The 23,327-nt window shown below is 41.8% G+C and overlaps 1 protein-coding gene across 1 annotated transcript; it reads left to right on the top strand.

Annotated features, from left to right (window-relative positions):
* The first annotated feature begins 2,696 nt into the window (after nucleotides 1-2,696).
* On the top strand, nucleotides 2,697-8,938 carry LOC140588841 (stonustoxin subunit beta-like). The gene is made up of 4 exons (XM_072711304.1): nucleotides 2,697-2,878; nucleotides 5,263-5,436; nucleotides 5,812-5,858; nucleotides 8,029-8,938. The coding sequence occupies exons 1-4, from the start codon at nucleotides 2,823-2,825 to the stop codon at nucleotides 8,268-8,270; spliced, it is 519 nt and encodes a 172-aa protein (XP_072567405.1). The 5' UTR covers nucleotides 2,697-2,822; the 3' UTR covers nucleotides 8,271-8,938.
* The last annotated feature ends 14,389 nt before the right edge of the window (nucleotides 8,939-23,327 follow it).

The raw sequence follows: 23,327 nt of genomic DNA, 5'->3' as shown, positions 1-23,327 counted from the left end.
AAGAGCATATACTGTATTAAATACACCTAAGCACATATATCAAAACAGTAATAAAATAAATGTATCCAAACAATGTGTCCTTCCCCAATCGTCCGCTCCTTCCGTGTGCCACGTCCCCTCGTTAACCCCGTGTGGAATCCCCGTGTGATCAGCTGTTTCTGGTTGTTGTCATTAGCCCTCTATATTTTGTCCGCGTTTCAGTTTGTTTCTCCAGTTTGGTCAATGTATTTTCCGTCTGTGTTTTGCCTGCCTTACCTGTAATTAAACCCCGTATTTCCTGATACCCTGACGTCTGCATCTTTGTCTCCGTTCTGTCCCTGCTCGGCACAACAATATTATTATAATTAAACGTATTAATGGTTTATCATTAATATTAATATAATGAATAATAAAACTTTATTTTTAAATGTATTTTATTGTATAATAATTACTGTTACTGTCTATCATTGTCTAAATGTATTTTTACTGTCTAAATATATGTATTCAGTTAGTGTAAACATGCACGGCGTTATCACAGCAAATGCGAGGCTGAGACTGAAGCGTTACCCTTTGTTTCTGCTGAGAGACGTGCCGCGTGACTCATTTTCCCGCGCCTACAAGTTATCTTAGGTCGGCATTCACGGTTTGACTTCTGAGATTCAGATTGAGCTCTAGGTAATTTTTTTTTCGACCTGGTTGGTTCGACTTTTAAGAAATTCGAGCTCTAATGAGTTCGAGAACTGAGGTACCACTGTACAAAGAAACTCTGTGTGCTTTCCCACCAATAACAACACCTCCAGTCGGGCAGTTATATATTAACATTGTTCAAAGTATATAATGAAAATGTAACATTTATTTCCCCTGTGGATTAAACACGAGGCTGGATTTTTTTTCACCATGACAATCTGGAAGCCAGATTTTATATTGACTGAAGTTAGTGATGTAGTAAAGTGACAGGTTTTCTATGACCGTCCTTTGTGTAACAACCAGCCCAGAGCCACAATTTCACTGAATGTTCAGACACTATGCTTGTGAAGGCCACTGGTTCAGATCTCCTGGCCAGCAGAGTGATGTCATCACTGGGCCCTTGAGCAAATCCCATAATGCCAATCACTGCAGGGGCACTGGATGCTGGCCGACCCTGCACTGTGACCACAAACTTCCTCTCACCTGTGTGTGTCTGTGTGTCTCATGGAGCAGAATGGGATGGGTGAAAAGACAATTTCCCAATGGGGATGAAAGAAGCATCACTGTTCATAAATATTTATTTTAAATGAATGTTCCTTTTAAAAGCATATCTTAAAGTATTGGTAGTCCTATAATTATGGAATTGGTAGTTTTATAAGTTCCCAGGTAGAGAAAAAATGATTTCAAGTATTCAGGATCAGGAATTCAGGTGTCATTTAAAAAGCATAAACTCCTCTGGACATCATTCAGATCCCACATAAACACATACACACACACATATCCCAGGCTGGAACTGAACCCGAAACCCTAGATGGTCGGCTGTAGTGCTCATCACTGAACTACAGCGCTGCTCAGAGCTTTATGGAAATACTTATGTGGATATTAAAGAGTCTCAGGGTAACTGGCCCTTTAAGACCATTAAACAGCAGTGCATTAAAAAGTGGTTTGCAGTTGGTTACAGGGTTTCAAGGACATTGAAACAACAAGACAACTGATATATTTTAATTAACCTGCGACTGAATGAATTTTAGACTATATATTCACACTCATGCCCTCATTCAAACAGGCTCTGGAAGATAATGCAATATAACACATACAGAACATTATTGGGAATATGGTCTGTATGACTAATGAGAATAAAACTATAGGCTTTTAACTTATGATAGACTTACCCACTATCAATGATTATGTGACTGCAAAAAATGGCCAAAATACACAGTAAACTCACAGGAGAACCTGTATTGTGCCAACAGCTGCTCATTTGAGTAGATTGATCCAGTTCCTGAATATTCTGTACACAAAACCTTTCAGGATATTTGTGCTTTGAAATGAAATTGGTCACTGTGTCACTGTATTCTTCATGACAGGGAACATGATGACCATCAGAGGATTGGCCAAAATTAAAAATGTACCATATTTAATCATTTTTCTGACTGTGGTGATTTAATTTTGTGTTGTGTTTATCCACTAATTCTCTTTGAATTATACTATATTCTGTGCCTTTTATTATGCTGAAAAAAAGTTTGATTGGATATTTTGTATCATTATAATCACTGATGTGAAGGATATATACTGGTCTGTGTGTGTATAATAACACGGTTCCTTTTGCAGGCTGAACAGCTGTAATCTCACAGAGAAATGCTGTGAGGCGCTGGCTTCAGCTCTCAGATCAAACTCCTCACCCCTGAGAGAGCTGGACCTGAGTGACAATGACCTGCAGGATTCAGGAGTGAAGCTGCTCTCTACTGGACTGGAGGATTCACACTGTAAACTGAGGATACTGAGGTCAGTATTACTGGGGATTCCAAGCTGTTAACTGGGGATACTGAGGTCAGTATTACTAGGTATCCCACTCTGTAAACTGGGGACACTGAGGTTAGTATTACTGGGTATTCTACACTGTAAACTGGTGATACTGAGGTCAGTCATATTTGTCCGGTCAAATAGTAAACTTGTATTTCATGATGATCACTATGATCACTGATGTGTAGGATACATACTGGTCTGTGTGTGTATAATAACATGGCTCCTTTTGCAGGCTGAACAGCTGTAATCTCACAGAGAAATGCTGTGAGGCGCTGGCTTCAGCTCTCAGATCAAACTCCTCACCCCTGAGAGAGCTGGACCTGAGTGATAATGACCTGCTGGATTCAGGAATGAAGCTGCTCTCTGCAGGACTGGGGGATTCACACTGTAAACTGGGGATACTGAGGTCAGTATTACTGGGAATTCTACACTGTAAACTGGTGATACTGAAGTGTCATATTTGTCCAGTCAAATAGTAAACTGGTATTTCATGATGACACTGCAACTGGGACACAGATCAAACCACAGGCCACAGGTATTTGACAGCACAATTGAGACACCCTCCACCCTGCAGACACAGTAAGGGCTGGGAAGGGCTGAGGGATCAGCCACATGGCCAGTTCATTTACTCTGACTTAAGCTCCTGTTTAGGCCTCTAGATGCAGCAGAAGGACTAATATTATAAGAGCCTCTCATGTCTGAAGTGTGTCAGCCAGTAATGCGGCTGATCCTGTATCCAAACTGTCTAAGCATGAACTATGTCAGTAATTTATATTATAAAGTGATTCTGTGACGTTTGCAAGGCAAGTCACACGAGCAAACCACTGCACTCACACCATTTCATTCCCACTAAGTAGGTATAGATTTCAGCTTTTTATTTCTCGGAAAAGAGGACATGATTCGGATGTTTTATACTGTTTGTTATTGTTATACTGACTTAATATTGTTACACTTTGTACTAGAGTAAATACCTGGGCTGGACTTTTCAGTTTCATAGCAGAGGAACCTAAATCACATTTCCTCAGGTGGAATTACACCAAATAAAATCCTCCTTTATTTTGGGTGCCTGTTGCATGGACCCCTTCCTGTGTCACACCAGCCGCCTGTCAGCTATAAGAGAGGAATCACTCCTGTAATCAGCTCTCACTGCACTGTGCAGATCTGTGTGGACCACAGTGTTTAAAATGTTCACGTGCTAATGTCTCTCAAACAGGATCCCTGAAAGTACTGTTGCATCCATTAATATTTCTGCAGTTAACTTCTAACTTAATAATTTGTACGATTTTAATATAAAACAAGCCGTGCATCAGGTAGGTCGGCCTGACAGGCCTGCATTAGCTGCTGGGGATGTTCACATCTCCTCCGGTCAGAGTTCCTAGTCAGTTTGGAGACACCTGGCAGAAAGATGGCTGATGACTGCCAGTCATTTCTGTTGCTTGTCTAACCCTCTGGAAAACATGACAGAGTCAATATTGTTTCGTTGCCCATGACACTAAGCAAAGCAAAACTTCCCAGGTTTCACTGATAAAAAGTCTTAGCAATTTCAGCTGGTGCGGAGATGCTCAGCTACAGAACAGAATATTCTGGGCCTTCAAAATACTGTGAAGCTGTGAAACTAATTAAAGTGCATATTCATACAACGGAGGCTAACATGAGACAGCTGACAGATACAGAAACTCCTAAGCTAACACAAGGTGCTCATTCATCCCGATTTTTAATCACATTGTACAGCAGCAGTAATTGGTCCACATTCCCTAAAGGTTACAAGGTCACACTCTGTATGGTTACATCAGCTTCAGGTTACATCTTCTTAATTTCTCTATGTGTTATACAGCACCATATAGTATTCCATATGCACACCCCCAAAGGGGCGGTCTTTATTTTAGGGGGATAAGGGGGGGCATTTAGGAAGGGCAGCTTAAGAGCAGCTGGAGTGTGGATTCTAGCTCCTTCCTCACGCAGCTGGGCTCGGCTCCTTGGTCGCTGGCTGAGCAGGTGGGGGGCGGCAGTCTCTTCTGGGTGGTCATCCTCCAGGCCGTCTGTGTTCAGAGAGAGAGAGAGACGACAAGCAGGCTGCTCACCAGTCATCCTCTCCCCCCCCCCCCCCCCGCCCACGATGCAGGCTCTGAGCCGTGCTGGGGGAGGCAATCCCCCCCCCCCTCTCTGGGGCTCTAATCAGCTGTCAGCTGCCTCCTGTTGACATTCCTCACTTCCTCACTGGTGGTTCTGCAGCTGACCGTGGGGATCTTGTGGTTTCTGTCCGGCGCTGTGGTGCTGATCGTCCTCTTTGGGATTTAGCCGACTTTCCTGCCCCTGTGGCGTCACACTGTTTGCTCTTGGCGTCACTGCAGGGCCTCATCCTCTCTGCCATCAGAGCTCTTCTTGTGGCAGGACTGTGGATGAGAGAGTCCAGTTCTAAGTTTCATGCAGTGGGTCACTGTCACTGGATGGTTAAATTTTGAACTGAACTGATTATTCATGTCTGTTACTACACAGTCAGTGAGGTTAAAAGGTGAGCTTTAGTGTACAGTGTGTGGGGGCCGCAGGAACAGAGGCACACAGGCAAACCCGGGGGCAGAATAATGCCCCCAAATGGCAGCTTTTTATCAGGAACAGGGAGAGCAGGGATGGAGGAAAAGGGGGAGGTGCTGAATGGCTGTTTGGTCTGGGGGGGTCTAGGCCAGTCACTGGTCCCAGTCAGGCTGTGGCTTTGGGCACGTCAGCACTGGTGTTTTGATGGGTCGCTGCCACCTGTATTTTGTCTGATATTTAGTGATTTCCTTTCTGCAGGCTAGCAGGCTGTAGAGTAACAGAAGAAGGCTGTTCTTCCCTGGCTTCAGCTCTGAGGTCAAACCCCTCACACCTGAGAGAGCTGGATCTGAGCTACAATCACCCAGGAGACTCAGGAGTGAAGCTGCTCTCTGCTGTACTGGAGGATCCCAGCTGTAAACTGGAAAAGCTGAAGTGAGTACAGAGTGTGTGTCTGACATGATACAGATACTTATGCATGTATGTGAAGAAGAGGCACCAATAAATAAATGGATACAGCAGTACTATGTTATGGCTTAATGGTTAGGGAAGCGCACTGGTAATTGAAAGATTGCTGGATGGAATCCCTGACCAGCACGGCACTACTGAGGTACCCTGAGCAAGGTACCGCCCCCAAGCACTGCTACCTGGGCACTGAATTAGCTGCCCCCTGCTATGTCACGATGTCACATATGGGTTAAACGCAGAGGACACATTTTTTTGTTGTGCACTGTGTGCTGTTGTGTGTCAGCAATAACCACTGATCATTAAATTCTAATTCTACAATTCTAAATTCTGCTTTTCCAATAGTGTGGACCACAGTGGAGAGTGCAGGACCAGACCAGGCGTACAGAAATGTAAGTGTGTTTGCATGTTTATATTAATAATACCATTTTATGATTGTATTCATGCAATTGTTGTGATGAGTGTGGCTTTTTGCACTGTACTGTATGTAGATGGATTTCCTTGTTTGTATTTAGGTGAGTTTCTCTGTGTGTGACAGTTTAGACAGTATCCAAAGGGAAAGAAAACAGACAAAACATCCATCAGCATAACCGCTTAATCCCAACTGGGGTCACAGGAGCCTATCCTGGGAACAAGGGGTGCAGGCGGGAACCAACATTGGGCAGGTGCCAACACACCACAGGGAACACACACACAAATCAGCCTATCCTGCACACTTTGGGACCATAGGAGGAAACCAGAGCCTCCGGTGGAATCCCATGCAAACACAGGGAGAGCATGTGAATTCCACACAGAAGGGACCCAGGACCAAACCCAGGACCTTCTTGCCGTGAGGCAACAGAGCTAACCACTGCACCACCATGCCACTCACAGACAAAACAGGCATCACCAAAAATACTATTAATTCATTAATCTTTTTTTTGTACAAACAAGTACTTTATAGATACTTATTTTGTCCTTGTGTGGGAGTGTAACAGGGTTAAAATATGTTCTGATATAATTCTGCGTGTTTGATTTCACAAATAAATCCTTTGCATTTGTTCTTCATGCACATGCGGTGAGTTTACTTTTATCTTTTTGAGATTCGTTAGTATTGTCCTAAGATGGCACCTGTAGTCTCCCCCAAACCGGGAGAATGGTCTGGCTGCAGAACACTGGGCGTCTCCGCTAGGAGGATCTCCACTGTGGGACCAGAAATCACATGATCTCCACTCCTGGGCCGGACATGACGTTATGCAAACTTCAGAAACAGAGCTGAAGTATAGGATAGAGATATTATTATTATTGTTAATAATTATTATAGTATTATTATAATAATTCGTATAAGTATATATGTACATATACATATGTGTCTGTATAATGTCAACATTTTATATATAATTATAGAATTATATAGGTATTATTATTACTGGTAATAAATCATAATAATGTATAATAATAACATAGGATATTATTATTGTTATTATTATTATCTCCACTAGGATTATATCGTATCACTCTGTATAACGTAGGATATACCACCACTAGGGGGCGCCGGAATCACATGACCTCCTCAATAGCGTGGAGATGACGTCAGTGCAACATCGGGAACTAGCTTTAATAAATATATAATCTAGCCTACTGAGTTCTCTTTAGTAGCGTCCTGTCCGGGTCAAAAGTTTAATTTCCAGCCCCACCGTAGAGACCCTCCTGGCGGAGTCTGCAGCCAGATGTAATCAGTTCATGCTCCTTATCTGTCTCTCTTCTAAACCAGGTGTTCTGTCGAAAAATACTACCTATCGAGACGTGCTATCGAGCCTTTCTGCGCATGTCCAGTTCCACCGTTTTGGGATTAGGGTTAGGTTTTAGGGGTTAGGGTTAGGGTTAAGGTAAGGGTTTTAGGGGTTTTGGGGGGTTAGGGTTAGGGTAAGAGTTAGGGTTAGGGCTATCTATTAGCACTACGGTAGCATTTTTTTGACAAGGCAGCATATATCGACAGAACACCGGCGCTGATGCCGGACTCTCTGCTCTGTCTGCGGGCAGCGCCGCTGTGAAGAGGCGTGCGGTTCGAAGAAAGGTTATATTTTAAAGTAAAGACACTCAGTTTAATCATTAATCTCTTGTGCCGTTTTGTGGTAAATATGCATGTGGTGAATGTTAGTTTAGCTCGCGCAGCATTTTGGTGGCTCTTACCGCCGGTGTTCTGACGAGTTGAGCTACCTATCGAAGCGTGCTATCGAGCCTTTCGGCGCATGTGCAGTTCCACCGTCTTGGAATTAGGGTTAGGTTTTAGGGGTTAGGGTTAGGTTTAAGGTAAGGGTTTTAGGGGTTTTTGGGTGGTTAGGGTTAGGGTTAGGGTAAGAGTTAGGGTTAGGGTTATCGATTAGCTCTACGGTAGCCTAACTCGACAAAGTAGCTCAACTCGACAGAACACCGGCGTCCCGCGCCGTACGACATTTCCTGAGCTATTTCATAAACTTCAGTTCCCGTTTCGTTAGGGGAAGCTGTGCTGTTTTTATATTGTACAGAAACATAAAGTACAGGCTGCTTGATGGTATTAATAATTCTTCCTCCTACCCACAGACTCCTGCCAGCTGACGCTGGACCCCAATACAGCACACAGACACCTGTCTCTGTCAGGGGAGGACAGGAAGGTGACATGGGGGGCAAAGCAGCCATATCCTGATCATCCAGAGAGATTTAACAGCCGCCCCCAAGTTCTGTGCAGAGAGAGTCTGACTGGCCGCTGTTACTGGGAGGCTGAGTGGGATGGAAATGGAGCTGAAATAGGAGTGACTTATAAAGCGATCTGGAGGAAAGGATAGTGGGACTGTTTGCTTGGAGACAATGACAAGTCATGGAGTCTGTACTGTGATCCTGACAGTTACTCTGTCCGGCACAATTATAAAGAGACTCTCATACCCATAAAGCCCTCAAGCTCCCGCAGAGTAGGAGTGTATCTGGACTGGGGGGCTGGTGCTCTGTCCTTCTACAGAGTCGTCTCTGATGGTCTGACCCTCCTGCACAGATTCACCTCCTCATTCACTGAGCCCCTCTATCCAGGGTTTGGGGTTTATAGAGACTCCTCAGTGTCACTGTGACATGTTGCTGGTTCTCCTGGCAAAAAGGTAAAATCTCAGCTTTTTAACTTTTATAATCCTTTTTACTCGGAAATGTATGTTTGACAAAAATAAATGCCTGAGTAAACATGAAAAATATAGTTTTATAGTTTTTCTCTCTGACTAAAATGTAACTAAATGTAATCCTGATGAGTGGGGGGTTTCCCCCTGCCCTGTATATGTACATTTTATATATTTATGTCTATTTACTGTATTTCCTCCCTGTTCAATGACAATAAAGGCTTTCTGTTCTGTCCTATTAATGTCCTGCTTCAGCGTCACCCAAAGCATAACTGAGTAACATAATGAAACCACAGTCTGGTGGATTAAGTTAAATTCATTTTACTGCTGCAGCTGAACATAACTAACACAATGACACTAAATCAATGTATATAATAATTATGTAACTGGTAACATAAGAGAAACAAAAAACTTTAAATTATATCCAGTTACTGTCCTGGTTCAGTGGATTAAAGTAAATAAAATTATTATTAATTTATTTTATTAAGTAATTAAATTTGTTTTATGAAATAACTATTTAAAGTAATTAATAATTAAGAGTACTGTTTAGTTACTATATATGTGTGTGTGTGTGTATACATACATATATGTATATGCACACGCTATATATATATATTCATGCATACACACACAAACAGCACCCGAATAGATCACACACACAGGTTTGTAATTATTTCTTTATGTAGACTCTCCATTCATTACTATGGGGAAAAATCTAACCAGCATAACGGCCTTAACCAGGCGCTGTATTTGGGTATGTGTGTGTGTGTGTATGCGCATGTGCGCTCTAACTGGGCACTGTGTGTGTGTGTGCGTGTGTGTGTGTGTGTGTGCTCTAAGTAGGCGTTCTGTGTGTGTGTGTGTGCGCGCTCAAACTGGGCGCTCTGTGTGTATGTGTGTGTCATGACAGTACGGCTGCTGACATCTCAAAAAGAAAGTGATTGATCAATCAATCAATTACTTGATTAACAAACAGACAAATAAACAAGTAAACAATATATAGAACCATTGAAACACTTCACCCTGAAATGTAGGTAATGATTAAAAACCTTAAAAATCATTTTGTATTAGTGAGCAGGACCAGGTGACAAACTGTTTCTGTCAGTGTTCTAGGGTTCTACAGTAGGTAGCTCTTATTAATGTTTTACATTATGTGTCTTACATTTGCAATGAGGACATTGTGGAGGACACTTTGCTTGAAATAACATGTATTATGAAGCTACTTTTCATGCATATTTATGCCTATAATATCCTGGAGACAAAAATGGCATGGATTTGGCAGAATGCCGCGAAACGGCTTGTCCATGAGAATCCTGTGGCTGCAGTAACGTTAGCTGTATGTTCCATATTCAGTCTTTCGGCTGTAGTGTCATTCAGCATGAAAGCCGGGCACTTTCTAATCACAGGCTCCTATCATTTTTTATTTCGAGCCATTTGCTGTGTGTGCAAAGTCTTGGTATTATCTAAGAAAAGAGGTGATATCTGCTGTAACAAGATATCAGTTCAGAAAAATTGGAGTCTATGGTGACTCTTGCACACCGTTTGGTTTTCCTTATTGCTTCGTGGGTGAATATTAATTAATAGCTGAATGTTCACATGTACACTTCTCATTCAATAGCTGGTGGTGATTGGACACAGTGCAGTTATTAATAAAAATCTGAAATCATATGCAATTTCATGATGTGAATATCAAGTGGTGTGCATTGTGCCCCATAGATCATTGCTTAAACCAGACTTTACTGAACATGTCTATATGTTATTAGGTTTAATAGTTAGTCGATGTAGGAGCCATATATAAGTTTATATTTGTAACCATAAGGTATGTAATCCTTTTGTATTTCGTACGAGTGCGCCCTCTACAGGCGGTGAGGGCGCTGGCCTGAAATGGAGATGACGTCACACATGGTGGGGAGGAAGCGGGCCGGCAAGATACCGTCATTGACCTCAGTCCTCGGCCTCAGCCTTAGGCCCGGTCTGTTCGCTGTCCAGGGAAGCGTCTGAAATTAAAAGGCACCAGCGACGCTGCTGTTAGATTAAGGACGTTTGGAAGATTTGCATTTCCGTTTCGTAATATGTTTTTTTGCAATAAATTAAGCAGTGAACAGCAACTCGTGGATCCTTTTCTAAGGGGCTAAAGGCTGCGAGTTAGACAAATGGTACCCGCACTCCCCAGGTAGCAAAACCAAAGTGAGGGTTAAAGAAAGGAAAAACGAAGCTTTTTGTCCCTTCAGTCGATATACAAAGTCCATTTACAAAATAAAATAGACTGATCATATAATATTGAGATGGTAAGAAAAGTTTTCAATGGTAAATAGACCTACGTAAATATTGTATAGATTGTAAAAGTAAATCATTTGAACTGAGATGAATTCATCCCCTGTTGCTTTTAAAAGTACTGTAGTTTAATACGGAATTGTAAACGAAACATGCAAAATACTTGACTGCTAAACACTAACAATAATGTCCAAAAAAGATTCAAAGTGAACGATTTAATAAAAGCCGAGTTTTGCGCTAAAATCACTTTTCACCAGCTTTTTGTTAATGTTCATTAGTATCTCTGACCAGGAATTCATTTCTCCAGTTTGATAAGATATCCCTGCATGACGCCTTGAGTCCAGAGGCTACAGATACAATTAAGGCGGGGAACAATCCAGAATGGGGTGCGGACCCATGGCAGGGCACAGTCACACACCATTCACTCACACCAGTAGGCAATTTGGTAACTCCAATTAGCATCTGCGTGTTTTTGGACTGTGGGGAAACTGGATTACCCAGAGGAAACCACAGGACAACCCCGGGGAGAACATGTGAGTTCCACGTACAAGGACCCCGGCGGAGACTCGAACCCTGGTCCCAGAGGTACTAACCACTGCACCACCATGCCGGCCCTAAACCTAACTTTTAAAATACATTTTTAGTTTATTTTGTTTTGCTTTAAGGTGGTATGCCAACATGCCGACCAATGAACTTACTGCCTCTTATAGATTGTGATCATTAATGCAATGATAGCTAAAAAACTAACATACATATGTACTGCAAAGTAAAAAAAGAATGACTGAAAAAAGCACTAGCACCCAGACTATATACGGGGAGGTGAGATCAGCATATTTCATTCTGAGTGCTTTCCAGTTCTGCTTATTTACAGTATCATACTTGTTAGTAAACTGCAGGCACTTTCTATTCCTCACTCCCCCACACTAGATGGCGATATTATGTTCGTTTTACTACCGATCCATACCGCCAATAGTCAATGGAAGAAGAAGATCTCGCCTGTCCATGCCTTAGACATACACAGTGTGCAAAATTATTAAGCAAGTGTGTATTTCACTTGTATCTTCTCAACCAACCAATACTTTGAGTCCAGACAAAACTCTAATTAAGAATCAACTGTTTGAAAACAGCAAAATGCTCAGTATTTGGTCTGAATACTTTCTGTTTGGATAAAAACAGGAAAACATAGATACTTTCCTGTGCAGAATTATTAAGCAAATTATTATTACTATTAAAATGGTAAATTGGGAACTACTGGGCCTTACCAAAGTGAGAGATTTACCAAAGTAGCGAGCAGTACCCTTCTCTGAGCAGCTTCTAGGTGGTGGTCCTAGCTGGCTCAGCTAAAATAGGATGGGATCAAATCAAAAACCTGACTGGTTCAGTGGGCAACATGATGGTCATTGAGAAGAAAGTTGGCTGTACTGGCCATTAAACTGGGTGAAGTGGGCTGAGTAGAACAGCTGATAGCTTGTTATTCCTTATATATACTGAATAACAAAAAATGTTTCTTATTATTATTTCTGTTGATGGTGAAGAGAGAAAATCCACTTAGTTTCTGATTGCCTAATAATTCTCTACACTGATATTTTTCTTTAATTTTGTTTGTAAAAGTCAAATGTAACATTTTCTCCCTAAATAAATTTACTTCGTGCACAAGAAAGCTTCTGAATTCATTTTGATACGTCTGCCCAACTTTTGCTAAAAATGATCTCCAGAAATAGTACTTACCTAATAATTCTACACACAGCGTATATAGGTAGACACTGCATTCACTGTGTTGCCCAGTTGACACAAACTGGGTTTTCTGATGAAAAACAATAATGTTTAAAAGAGTATCGTTTACATACAACAGATTTTGGTGAACCATTTAAATACAATTATTTATATCCATTTATACACTAATAATGGCAATTACTGAGATGAAAATTTGACCACTGTCTGAAAGTCAAAATAGTAAGACCTCAACTGCCAGTCTGGTCTTTCTTTTAACAGTGAAATGATTCAATCAATGACAAAAATAAACAAATAATTTTATTGTATACAAATTGGCTTAATAAATAATTTCTGAAAACACTTCACTCATTCCTCTCTGTGTCTCTCTCCCTCTCTCTCTCTCTGTCACATACACACACAATGTGGTTACTTAAATATATACAAGATAGGATCTAAAAACCTTGAACTGTTTTATATAGCATTTTCCGTGTGTTGCCACTCTGTAATTTGAGAGTATTCAGTCTGGCAATATTGTGCAGCCTTAGTTTGTGGAAGACAGACACAACTAAACACATGAGCATAAAATGATGGTTGTCAGTTTCAAACTGTGTTTCCTCAATGTGCTCCCTCAGAAAACACATCATCTGAACCAATCTCATCCCAAACAAACTGATTGATCAAAGATACACTGACAGCTTGCCCTAATGTCGACTGTCGGAGAACACGCTCAGCTACTCTGACCACCTTGACTGGACCCTCAGAAGGAGTCATCAAACCTCCTTTATTTTTTAATGTGAGCAAGTGGTAGCTTTGTTCATATGATGCCGGTACAGCATCTGTTACCAAACCAGCACAGCACACATCACAGGACAGCTTTCACAGAATCTGTCGTACGACAAACCCTGAGATGTAAACAAGGGCATTTTCCACCAGGCCACCAAAGCGGGTTGGTAAGTAGCTATGGTGACACACAATTACAGGGATGTTTGCAAAAATGTCTGCTGCTGCTGGTGTGGAGGACATGTAAACAGCAGACAGGGAGACAGTCTCATCCTGTGCTGCCACGTTTCCAGATGTGCTTGGAGAGGCACCACACCGAACCACGAGACGCAGGAAAATGACCCGGAACCGACCAGCTGAAAGGTTGTTATTCCAGCCCCTCAAACACACATGCAGCACTTTTACTGATCTTTACTCTTTTTCAGATGAATTTCCTGAGAAAGAAAAAATCTGCACTGCTAGTAACAGTTTGGCTTCATAAATTTTACAAAGTGATAGATTGACATACTTGTCTGTTTGTCCCCACAGAGTCGATCAATCGCAGCTGACAGTCTGAGGAAATAATAAAGACAATGCAATTACCATGGTAACACAGGATAGCTGTGACTGGTCACAACAAGGTACCATGGTAAACAAATAGTCATAAGCAAACCTTTATGGAAACAGACAGATATACATACATACACACAAAATGGTGCGTGGTTAAATAAATAGAACTAAATTCTAAAATACCTACCCGATGCCCTGATTGAATTAAATAGGAGCTCTAAGTGGGCTTGACTGAAACAATAGGTGCAGATGTATCACTGACACTGAAGCAGTTCTGGAATCATCATCATCAGCGTGTCAATGTTGATGATGAACCCCATGACAGATAGGTACCTTCAAAACAAAATGTTTGTCAATATTATCACTGTAAACCAAGATACTTCAAGAGAGTGTGATATAACACAACTAGAAAAAACAAAACAGAACTGGCCAAGGTTGAAAATATGAACACTGCCATACATATAGCATACTGTAGGTGTCGCGATGCCACACTACCATACATACGGCATACTGTAGGTGTCGCGATGCCACACTGCCAGACATACGGCATACTGTAGGTGTTGCGATGCCACACTGCCATACATACGGCATACTGTAGGTGTCGCGATGCCACACTGCCAGATATACGGCATACTGTAGGTGTCGCGATGCCACACTGCCAGATATACGGCATACTGTAGGTGTCGCGATGCCACACTGCCATACATACGGCATACTGTAGGTGTCGCGATGCCACACTACCATACATACGGCATACTGTAGGTGTCGCGATGCCACACTGCCATACATACGGCATACTGTAGGTGTCGCGATGCCACACTGCCATACATACGGCATACTGTAGGTGTCGCGATGCCACACTACCATACATACGGCATACTGTAGGTGTCGCGTTGCCACACTACCATACATACGGCATACTGTAGGTGTCGCGATGCCACACTACCATACATACGGCATACTGTAGGTGTCGCGTTGCCACACTACCATACATACGGCATACTGTAGGTGTCGCGATGCCACACTACCATACATACGGCATACTGTAGGTGTCGCGTTGCCACACTACCATACATACGGCATACTGTAGGTGTCGCGATGCCACTCTGCCATACATACGGCATACTGTAGGTGTCCTGATGCCACACTGCCATACATACGGCATACTGTAGGTGTCCTGATGCCACACTGCCATTATGACACATCCAAGCTGGTTACACATGCTGACATTGGAGGCATGTCCATCCATTGTAACAGGGTTAGGGTTAGCTTTTCTACAAGTGCATTCTTGGCAGCGATATGAATAAAATAATAATAATATATAAAGTGCACAAATTCATAGTGATGGTTTCACTGTCGTTAAAACCCTGGCTCAGCTACAAGGTTGACCAAAGTGCTGTACACCACATTTAAAAAAGACACACACATGTGCCAAAAGGAATAAAACAGCAAAACATATAAAACAATAACAACTGACAACAATACGATTACAATTACATAACATAGTCAGCACATCACACTGGGCCAAAGAATAAAAGTGCGTTTTTAGATGACTTTTAAAAACCGCAAGTGAAGGCGCATGTCTAACATGCAGAGGCAGGTCGTTCCACAGTTTTGGAGCCACCACTGTGAAAGCCCTATCACCTCTACGTCTTCGTTGTGTCTTAGGGACAAATAAAAGCATCTGGTCTTCTGACCTTAAGGAACGAGTCGGAACATATGGTTGTAACAATTCTGACAGATAAAGCGGAGCACAGCCATGTAGCGACTTAAAAACAAACAAAAGAATTTTAAAGTGAATTCGTAAGTGAACAGGGAGCCAGTGAAGGGAAGCTAAAACCGGTGCGATGTGCTCACACTTGCCAGTACCAGTTAAAAAACATGCAGTGGCATTCTGCACTATCTGTAAATGATTTATGGAACCCTGACCAATCCCAGTAAGGAGTGCATTGCAGTAATCAAGGTGCGAGGTGATGAAAGCATGAATCACAGTTTCGAGGTTGCGTTTTGACAGAAAAGACTTAATTTTAGACAGCCTTCGTAGATGAAAAAAACAAGATTTTACCACTGTGTTTACATGGGCGTTAAGCTGCATTGCAGAATCAATTTTTACCCCTAAATTCCTTATCACTGGTTTCTCATATTGGGAAAGGGAAGCAAGATCAAAAGAAGAGGTACTGCTAGAGCCACTAGGTCTAAATAGCATGACCTCTGACATTCTTCTCGTTAAAACTAAGAAAATTCAAAGCTATCCATCCCCTAATGTTTGTAAGGCAGTTAAGAAGGGGCTGGACCGAGCAAAAATCCCTATGCTTCAAGGGAAAGTAAACCTGGCAATCGTCAGCAAAGCAGTGGAAAGCAATATTATGCTTCCAGAAGATGGTACCGAGTGGTAACAGATACAGCGAGAAAAGGAGGGGTCCCAGGATTGAACCTTGTGGAACCCCCCAGGGAACAACAGCAGAGGTAGAGGTAAAACCATTAATATTTACACAAAAAGTTCTCTCTGAGACGTATGACCTAAACCACTGAAGTGCTGGACCAGAAACACCCACCCACTGCTCCAGCCTAGCGATGAGGATCTCATGATCCACAGTGTCGAAGGCTGCTGTTAAGTCTAAAAGCACAAGTACTACTCAATCACCAGAGTCGGTTACCATACAAATATCATTAAAAACTCTTATTAATGCGGACTCTGTGCTATGATGAGTCTTAAATCCAGACTGTAAAACCTCCATAATTGAATGATCATCCAAAAAGGACTTCAGTTGCGTGTAGACAATCTTTTCTAAAATTTTAGATAAAAAAGGCAACTTTGCTACTGGTCTAAAATTAGAAAAGTTTGAAGAGTGAGAATACAAGGACCCAGTGTAGGGAAAACCTCCTTAAGAAACCGCGGGGGAATAATGTCAATGGGAGAACCTGTAGGCTTCATACTTGCAACCAGATGTTCTAATGTGGACAGGGAAATGGGTTCAAATTGGTCAAAAACTGCCACACAAGATATTAAAACAGAAGGATCTTGAGAAGGTGGTGAGATAAGGGCTCTAGTATTAGCAACCTTTCCTGGAAAAAAATTTAGAAAATTTTCACAAACTTCACTAGAAGCCTCTGTAAGTATAGATTCATGAACATTAAGAATAGAATTCAGTGTGTAAAAAAGAAAATGAGGGTTATGAGAGTTAGATGCAATCATTTCAGAAAAGAACTTAGACCTAGAAGCTTTCACAGCTTTCTGATAGCAGTGCCAGCTCTCCATCAGTAAATCAAAAGAAACCTGCAACCTGTCTCTTTTCCACCTTCGTTCTGCTCTCCTGCATTCCCGTCTCAAGGCCCAGGTGTTGTCATTTAGCCATGGTTCAAGACTAGGTTTTGGTCGTCTGATTTTTAATGGGGCCAAGTCCAAGTCCAAGTCCAGGGCAGTTTGACAGGTCAAATTAAACTGAAGGACTAGCTCCTCGGTGTTGGAAGACACAGAGGGCTGAATGGTCTGTTCATAACTAAAGATACTGGAGAACCTGACAGCAGTAAAGGGATTAAAAGAACGGCTGCATCGCACAGGAACACATCTTTTTGCAGACTGACCAGGAGGGGCTAAACAAAATAAAATCGGCATATGGTCCGAGAACACCGCATCGTTAATCTCCAAGTTAAAGAACAGATAAACCATAGGTTAAAACCAGATCTAGTGTATGACCACATTTCTGAGTAGGACCATAAATCATTAATCATTTAGGTCATAAATCTTTTTGAAAGAAGTGGCATTATTTATCTCTCTCCTGCAGGTGCCAGGTGCCTTTAAGGCCTCGGCACACCTTGCTCACTATCTCACACACAAACACTGCTGCCATTTACCTGCCTTTATCTGCTTACCCTGAGACTCAGAGAGAGCAAGGTGTGTCAAGGCCTTAAAGTGGGATAATTATCGTTTTTACTCCTCAAAACTCTTGCGGATCTCTACATAAATACCAGTAATCAGGGTAAAAGGTAAAAAAAAAATACTTGAGATGTGTTTATCTGTTCAGGCTGAACATAAACTTGCTTTGGACTCGGTACAGACCAATGGCTTTGACATACCTGGACTATGACCAAAGACATTTTGTCTGTTTTCCCAAACTACGTGATGAGTGGTATTTCTCTGAGGGCGTAGAGGAGCTACATGAGAGGGGCTGTGGTGATGTGAAGGCCACACCCCCATTATGCCAAGGTTATTTGGGTCTGTTTGCTCTTTGGGACGCCTTTTATTAACCAGGTAAGATCATTATTCCTTCTTTGATTGGCTATTTCCTGTTACCTGTGGCACAATGTTTATAGGGGCTGGTGGAACAGTGTCCAGTGAAACATTTAACTACATGAAAGTTTACTTCCTCAGTAACACCCCCTTTTCAAACATAACATGGTGTGAGGGAAATCCAGTAAGAGTATGGAAAAGAGAATTTCATAAAAAGGTAACAGGTTTGCACCCCTATATTAATAACATGGGAAAATTGTTTAAATAAAAAGGAGTCACTGATCCCTCATCAGAACATTTACATTATTTTCATAGGTTCTGTTTGTCTTTGTTGGCCAAGATGAGGCAGCCAGTGAAGTTAAGGTGCAGGAGGCTGATTGTAATACAGCCATCATCAGTACTTCAGGTGGTTTGATTTTGGACCAGGGTTACCAAACTTACCACAGCTGAGACGAAGACTGGACTCCTTCGGTACTGTGTCTCTTAGGAGAATCCATGAGTACCGCTGGTTTGTGTGGAATGAGCGGTTGCTAGAGGAGCCCTGAATGAGGCACCATTACCTGCATTGTGAGGGAGCTTCAGTTACGGCACTACAGCCATGTGGCGCATTTCCCTGACGGTGATCCGGCTGGCAGGATCTTCATTGCTGAGGAGCCAAGCGGCTGGACTCGATGAGGATGATAACAATGACATCCCTGTCTCTCCTGGTCTCCAGACTCACAAGAGTCTTTTGTCCTCCTTTCCACCAGAGGAGGCTATGAATGAGCATGTTAAAGTATCTGACTTGGTGTACGTTACAAATATCTCAAATGCAGATGAAGACTGGAGTGTCAACGACGACTGATAGATATCATGGCATTCAGTCCTATCCAACCCACAAAACTACAAAAGAAGACTAACGATTACATGAACTGTACATTGAATTCATACCTAATTCAAAAACTCTTGTTCTTAAATAAAAAAGTTTATACTTTTATCTTTTTGCTATTTACAAAGTTAATCTACAGACTGTATTGACCAAACTGGCCATCCTTAATACACACAACTCATGTAAACTCTTCCTAACTGTCACCAACCTGCTATTTTAACAATCTGTAAATTACATTTACATCCATCTTTGCTTATATTTATACTTATGTCACCTGCAACAAAGCACACTGCACTTTAAATACATAGCTCTAACATCATATGCACATGTAGCCTACAGTTTAAACCTTAAGATTATTTTCTATATTAGTACGTCTATTTTTCTCTGTATTCTGTATATATTTTATTCTTAGTTATTTTTTTACTTTTAGTTTATTGTAAAATTTTTGACATTCATAATTCTTAATTCTATTTTGATTTGCAAAGTTTAAGGGTTGTTCAGGATACATTTCACTGTATGTTGTACTTATACAGTACTTAAAAATAAAGTATCTTGGATCTTGAATCTTGACAGAGGGCCGCCAACCGGCACTAAGCATGGAAGGTTAGAATATTAGAAGGTTTTCTGCAGATTTTAGTTTATGTGGAATTAAGTTTAATCTGCATATTGCACCTCCCCTGCTGCAAAGGTCTCTCTCTGGTAAGTAGGTGAACTTGTCAGTGCTGGATGGGGTCACTAACTGTAAGTGTTTTCTTTGCCTCTTCACTTACGGCCGCCTTGGACACAAAGGTGGCCAGAATGATGTCTGTTTCTGTAGTCCGTGGAGGAGTGGGTCCACATTTCCTATCAGACAGGCTGTACCAGCAAATCTGTGGTCTACCACAGCCCCTGTCAGAGGTGAAGATGTTAATGATCACATGCATTTTCATTTCTGTTTCATTTCACGACTGCGTGTGACGCCATCCACTCTGCGACTGTGAGACTTCAGACGAGGCACGCGGATACTTTCATCCTCATCTCAGGCAACTTCAATCACGTCTCCCTGAACAGGACACTCAGCACCTCTACATGGTTAGTGCACCGTCCAACCAGGGAAAACAAGACACTGGACTGTATGTGAATGTTAAAGAGGCATACTCCTTCGGTACTGTACAGCCTTTTAATATCGTAAATGGTGAGGGGTTTCGGTCCGGCTGAGTCTTTGACTGCTGTGGGGGCGCACCAGGATAACGCTCACTGCGGCTTGCTGCTCTCCAACCTCGGTCATGGATTGGTGGCTGATGAGGAGGGTGGCCACCTTCCAACGCTAGGTTGGGATCTGTAGTGCCAAGGTTCAGCACTGCCGGAGCCTTGGTTGCCTTCTCGGCTGCTGCTCTTTGTTTGTGGTACGCCTTAATCGCCAGGTCTCGCAGTTGTTGACTTGTCATGGTGCGGGGCAAGCCATGAGCCCCAGGTAGTGGTTAATGGTTGGGTGGAGGTTCTGAAGGAAGAGGGCCTTGAAGTTCGCATCTTCTTCCATGTCTGGCTCATTTCTGGACCCAAAATATGCCCGACGAAGGCGATTGTAGTAGGCTAGGGGAGTGTAACGAGGCGGCCCTTAGCAGCTGGATTTGACAGTGAGAAAGACTAAACAAATGCAGTGGAGCAACGCATATTTATTGTCATGCGGCTCTTCTTACAACAATTCCCCCGTCAAGCTTCTTCACAGCACAACAACAACTCTCGGCTAATGACAACTGGCAGCCTTAAATACTTTCAGCTGTCACAGGTTAAACCATCATTCCACTCACAGGTATTTTCTTAAATCCCAACCTTCCACCATAATACACAACACATTAACCTGAATACATAAATATACAAATACATTTCACATTTTCATATTAACAAATATTTTCCACTTTAATCTTACATCAAACCCCATATTATAAACCCCAAAAAAACCCCAAACACAAAAGATTCCCCACACTCCCTTAACCTGTGGTCTCTCCCGGAACCTTTAACTGGTGTCTGGACCCCGGGGAAACATTTGTCCAAACACCCTGGAGAGAACACAGGAAAGAAAGGTGAGTCAGTACATCTTACAATCACTTCTTTGCATCCCCTTTAATTCTAGATTTTCCACCCACACATCTGCCTTAATTCTCCTTACTAGTAAACCTTATTCTCTCTCAATCGCCATTCCTTTTTCTGTTTCACAGGCACCACCACCTTCCTTGATGAGGAGCCGCCGTGAAAGTGCGATGCCAAATAAAGTGCATAAAGTGCAAAAAAAGAACACAATGAACCGGTCACTCACTGAGAATGAATGACGCAACCGACTGGCTAAGCTGCTTCTAGCACCGAGGTGGTTAAAATGGTACGGTCCACATTAGGGGTGTTTGAAATCGTTTTACATAACCTCACCCTGTCACACCCCGCTCCGTCCGCTCCCGATGTGTACCACGCCCACCTCATTACCTCCTGTTTCGCCCTGATTGTTCTCACCTGTCGCCTGTTCCGTTTACCTAGTCTCTTGTATTTAGTCCACGTCTTGAGTAGTTTTCCCCAGATCTGTCATCGTCAAGTCTCATGTGTGAGTCTCCGTCTGCTTCGTGTGGCAATAAACCCCGTTTTTGTCCGTCCACCTGGCTGCTCTCGCCTCTGCTTCCCTGCTCGCCGGCTCGTACGCTGACACCCCCCCCCCCCCAAGCTGCTATTTTTTGTATCTTTGGGGGGGGGGGGTCTTGATCGGGGGTACTGTACGCCCCATAATTCGAACCATGGTTGTACTGTGTCTTCAGCTCTGCAGAAGTTACATGTACATGCGAGTGCTTTCTCGTAAACTTTACATACTGTAATTTAGATCCTTGCAACGTTGAAACTGGTCTCTGGTATCAATAAGTGTCAGTTTGCTAAAGTTAAATGGTCAGTCAGTGAAAATGAAAAAGTGGAATCTATCAATCAGAATTGTGGAGCTCAGGAACATACTAACACTGACATTTTGACAATACATCTAAACACTTTGACTCTCATGGTTAAAACGATGCTTATTGTACTTTTTATGGTTGTGGCAGTGACTAATTCTTTAGTGGAATTATTTGCTTTTGGGAAAGGAGTTAATTGTTTTGGATCAGTTACACACTTTTGCAGCTAAACCATAATGTTCTACTATATGCATGAACTGTTTTGAGAAATGCTCATATAGTCTTGAGAATGTTACGTATGTATCATGAAATGTGCCAGAGCAATCGAGTAATATATGGATCCATACAAAAATTCAACACGATGAAATCAGGTGCAGATTTCATCCATGTAGCATTTTTGTGAGGTGGTAATAAGACCCAAAAAATGAAAATTAAGATCCATGAAAGATCAACAAATGCTTGATTTTGCGTTTTTATAAAAAACTTGAGGTACAAGCCCTGACTCATCCCTGATTATGAATAAGATTTATATAAAAACGCACGTTAAATAAATGCATGGATTAAGTCGTGTGTAAATGCATTGCTCATTAATGATATAAATGGCATTTTATATATAGCAGTTTGAGTAGAAAATCATTTGATGGACTTTGGTTACTGTGGCAGAAATTTTGCTGAAGTCGATTTGTTTAAAAGTCTGGCAAACTTTATTACTGCAAAGCTTTGGGGGAACAGACACTCAGCAGTCTTTCATGCATCTAGTGATCTGCTCTCCGAACAAGTGCATACATGTTTTAAAGCCAAAAATGCAACAGTTTACAGACAGTTTAGGGAGGGGTCAGATATCTGTAGACGCCAGTTACTTCTGTTAATCTGGACCCATTATCAGGTAAAGGCAGGGTTGACCTTCCGATGATCACTCTTGTGATTACATCACCTTGTTCAAACAAGTTCATCTCACCTCCCCATACGTCCCTCAGTTCTCTTTTCACGTAATCTTGACCCCTAACATATATACATTTCTTATAAATGTTTTCTGCAGCAGACTTACTTCTCGGATTAGGTCTATACCTTGACCTTTTTGCAAAACAAGCTACCATACCAAAATATGTTAGTTCCTCTTACCTATAATAATGAAAACCTATTACTTAAGCTTGCATTATATGTTTAGTATGTTAAATGTTTCAATGCAGAAGTTAATCATTACAATCATCATATTTGAATCAGCAGTGTTATAAGTTTCATTAATAATTACTGATTGAGTTTGCATAACCATGGATTATTCTTCCACATTACATGCATAAGCAATTTATCACATCTAAACAAAATTTTTTGGCTTTCATGGTAAGTTATATTAATACAAAAATTAGTAATAGACATTAGTAGGAAAAAACATTCGTAGAAGATAAAAACTGAAGTAAAATTCT

This window comes from Paramormyrops kingsleyae, chromosome 4 (assembly GCF_048594095.1).
Source record: "Paramormyrops kingsleyae isolate MSU_618 chromosome 4, PKINGS_0.4, whole genome shotgun sequence".
Taxonomy (NCBI): domain Eukaryota; kingdom Metazoa; phylum Chordata; class Actinopteri; order Osteoglossiformes; family Mormyridae; genus Paramormyrops; species Paramormyrops kingsleyae.
The sequence above is the reverse complement of the archived record's forward strand: the minus strand, read 5'-3'. Positions and strand labels throughout refer to the sequence as shown.

What these genes read in the sequence shown, in the direction of transcription:
- LOC140588841 (XM_072711304.1), top strand. Translation starts at nt 2,823, where the DNA reads ATGAAGCTGCTCTCTGCAGGACTGGGGGATTCACACTGTAAACTGGGG. An exon ending in TGTAAACTGGGGATACTGAG is followed by an intron (nt 2,879 to 5,262) that starts GTCAGTATTACT and finishes TCCTTTCTGCAG; the next exon opens with GCTAGCAGGCTGTAGAGTAA. An exon ending in CAGACCAGGCGTACAGAAAT is followed by an intron (nt 5,859 to 8,028) that starts GTAAGTGTGTTT and finishes TCCTACCCACAG; the next exon opens with ACTCCTGCCAGCTGACGCTG.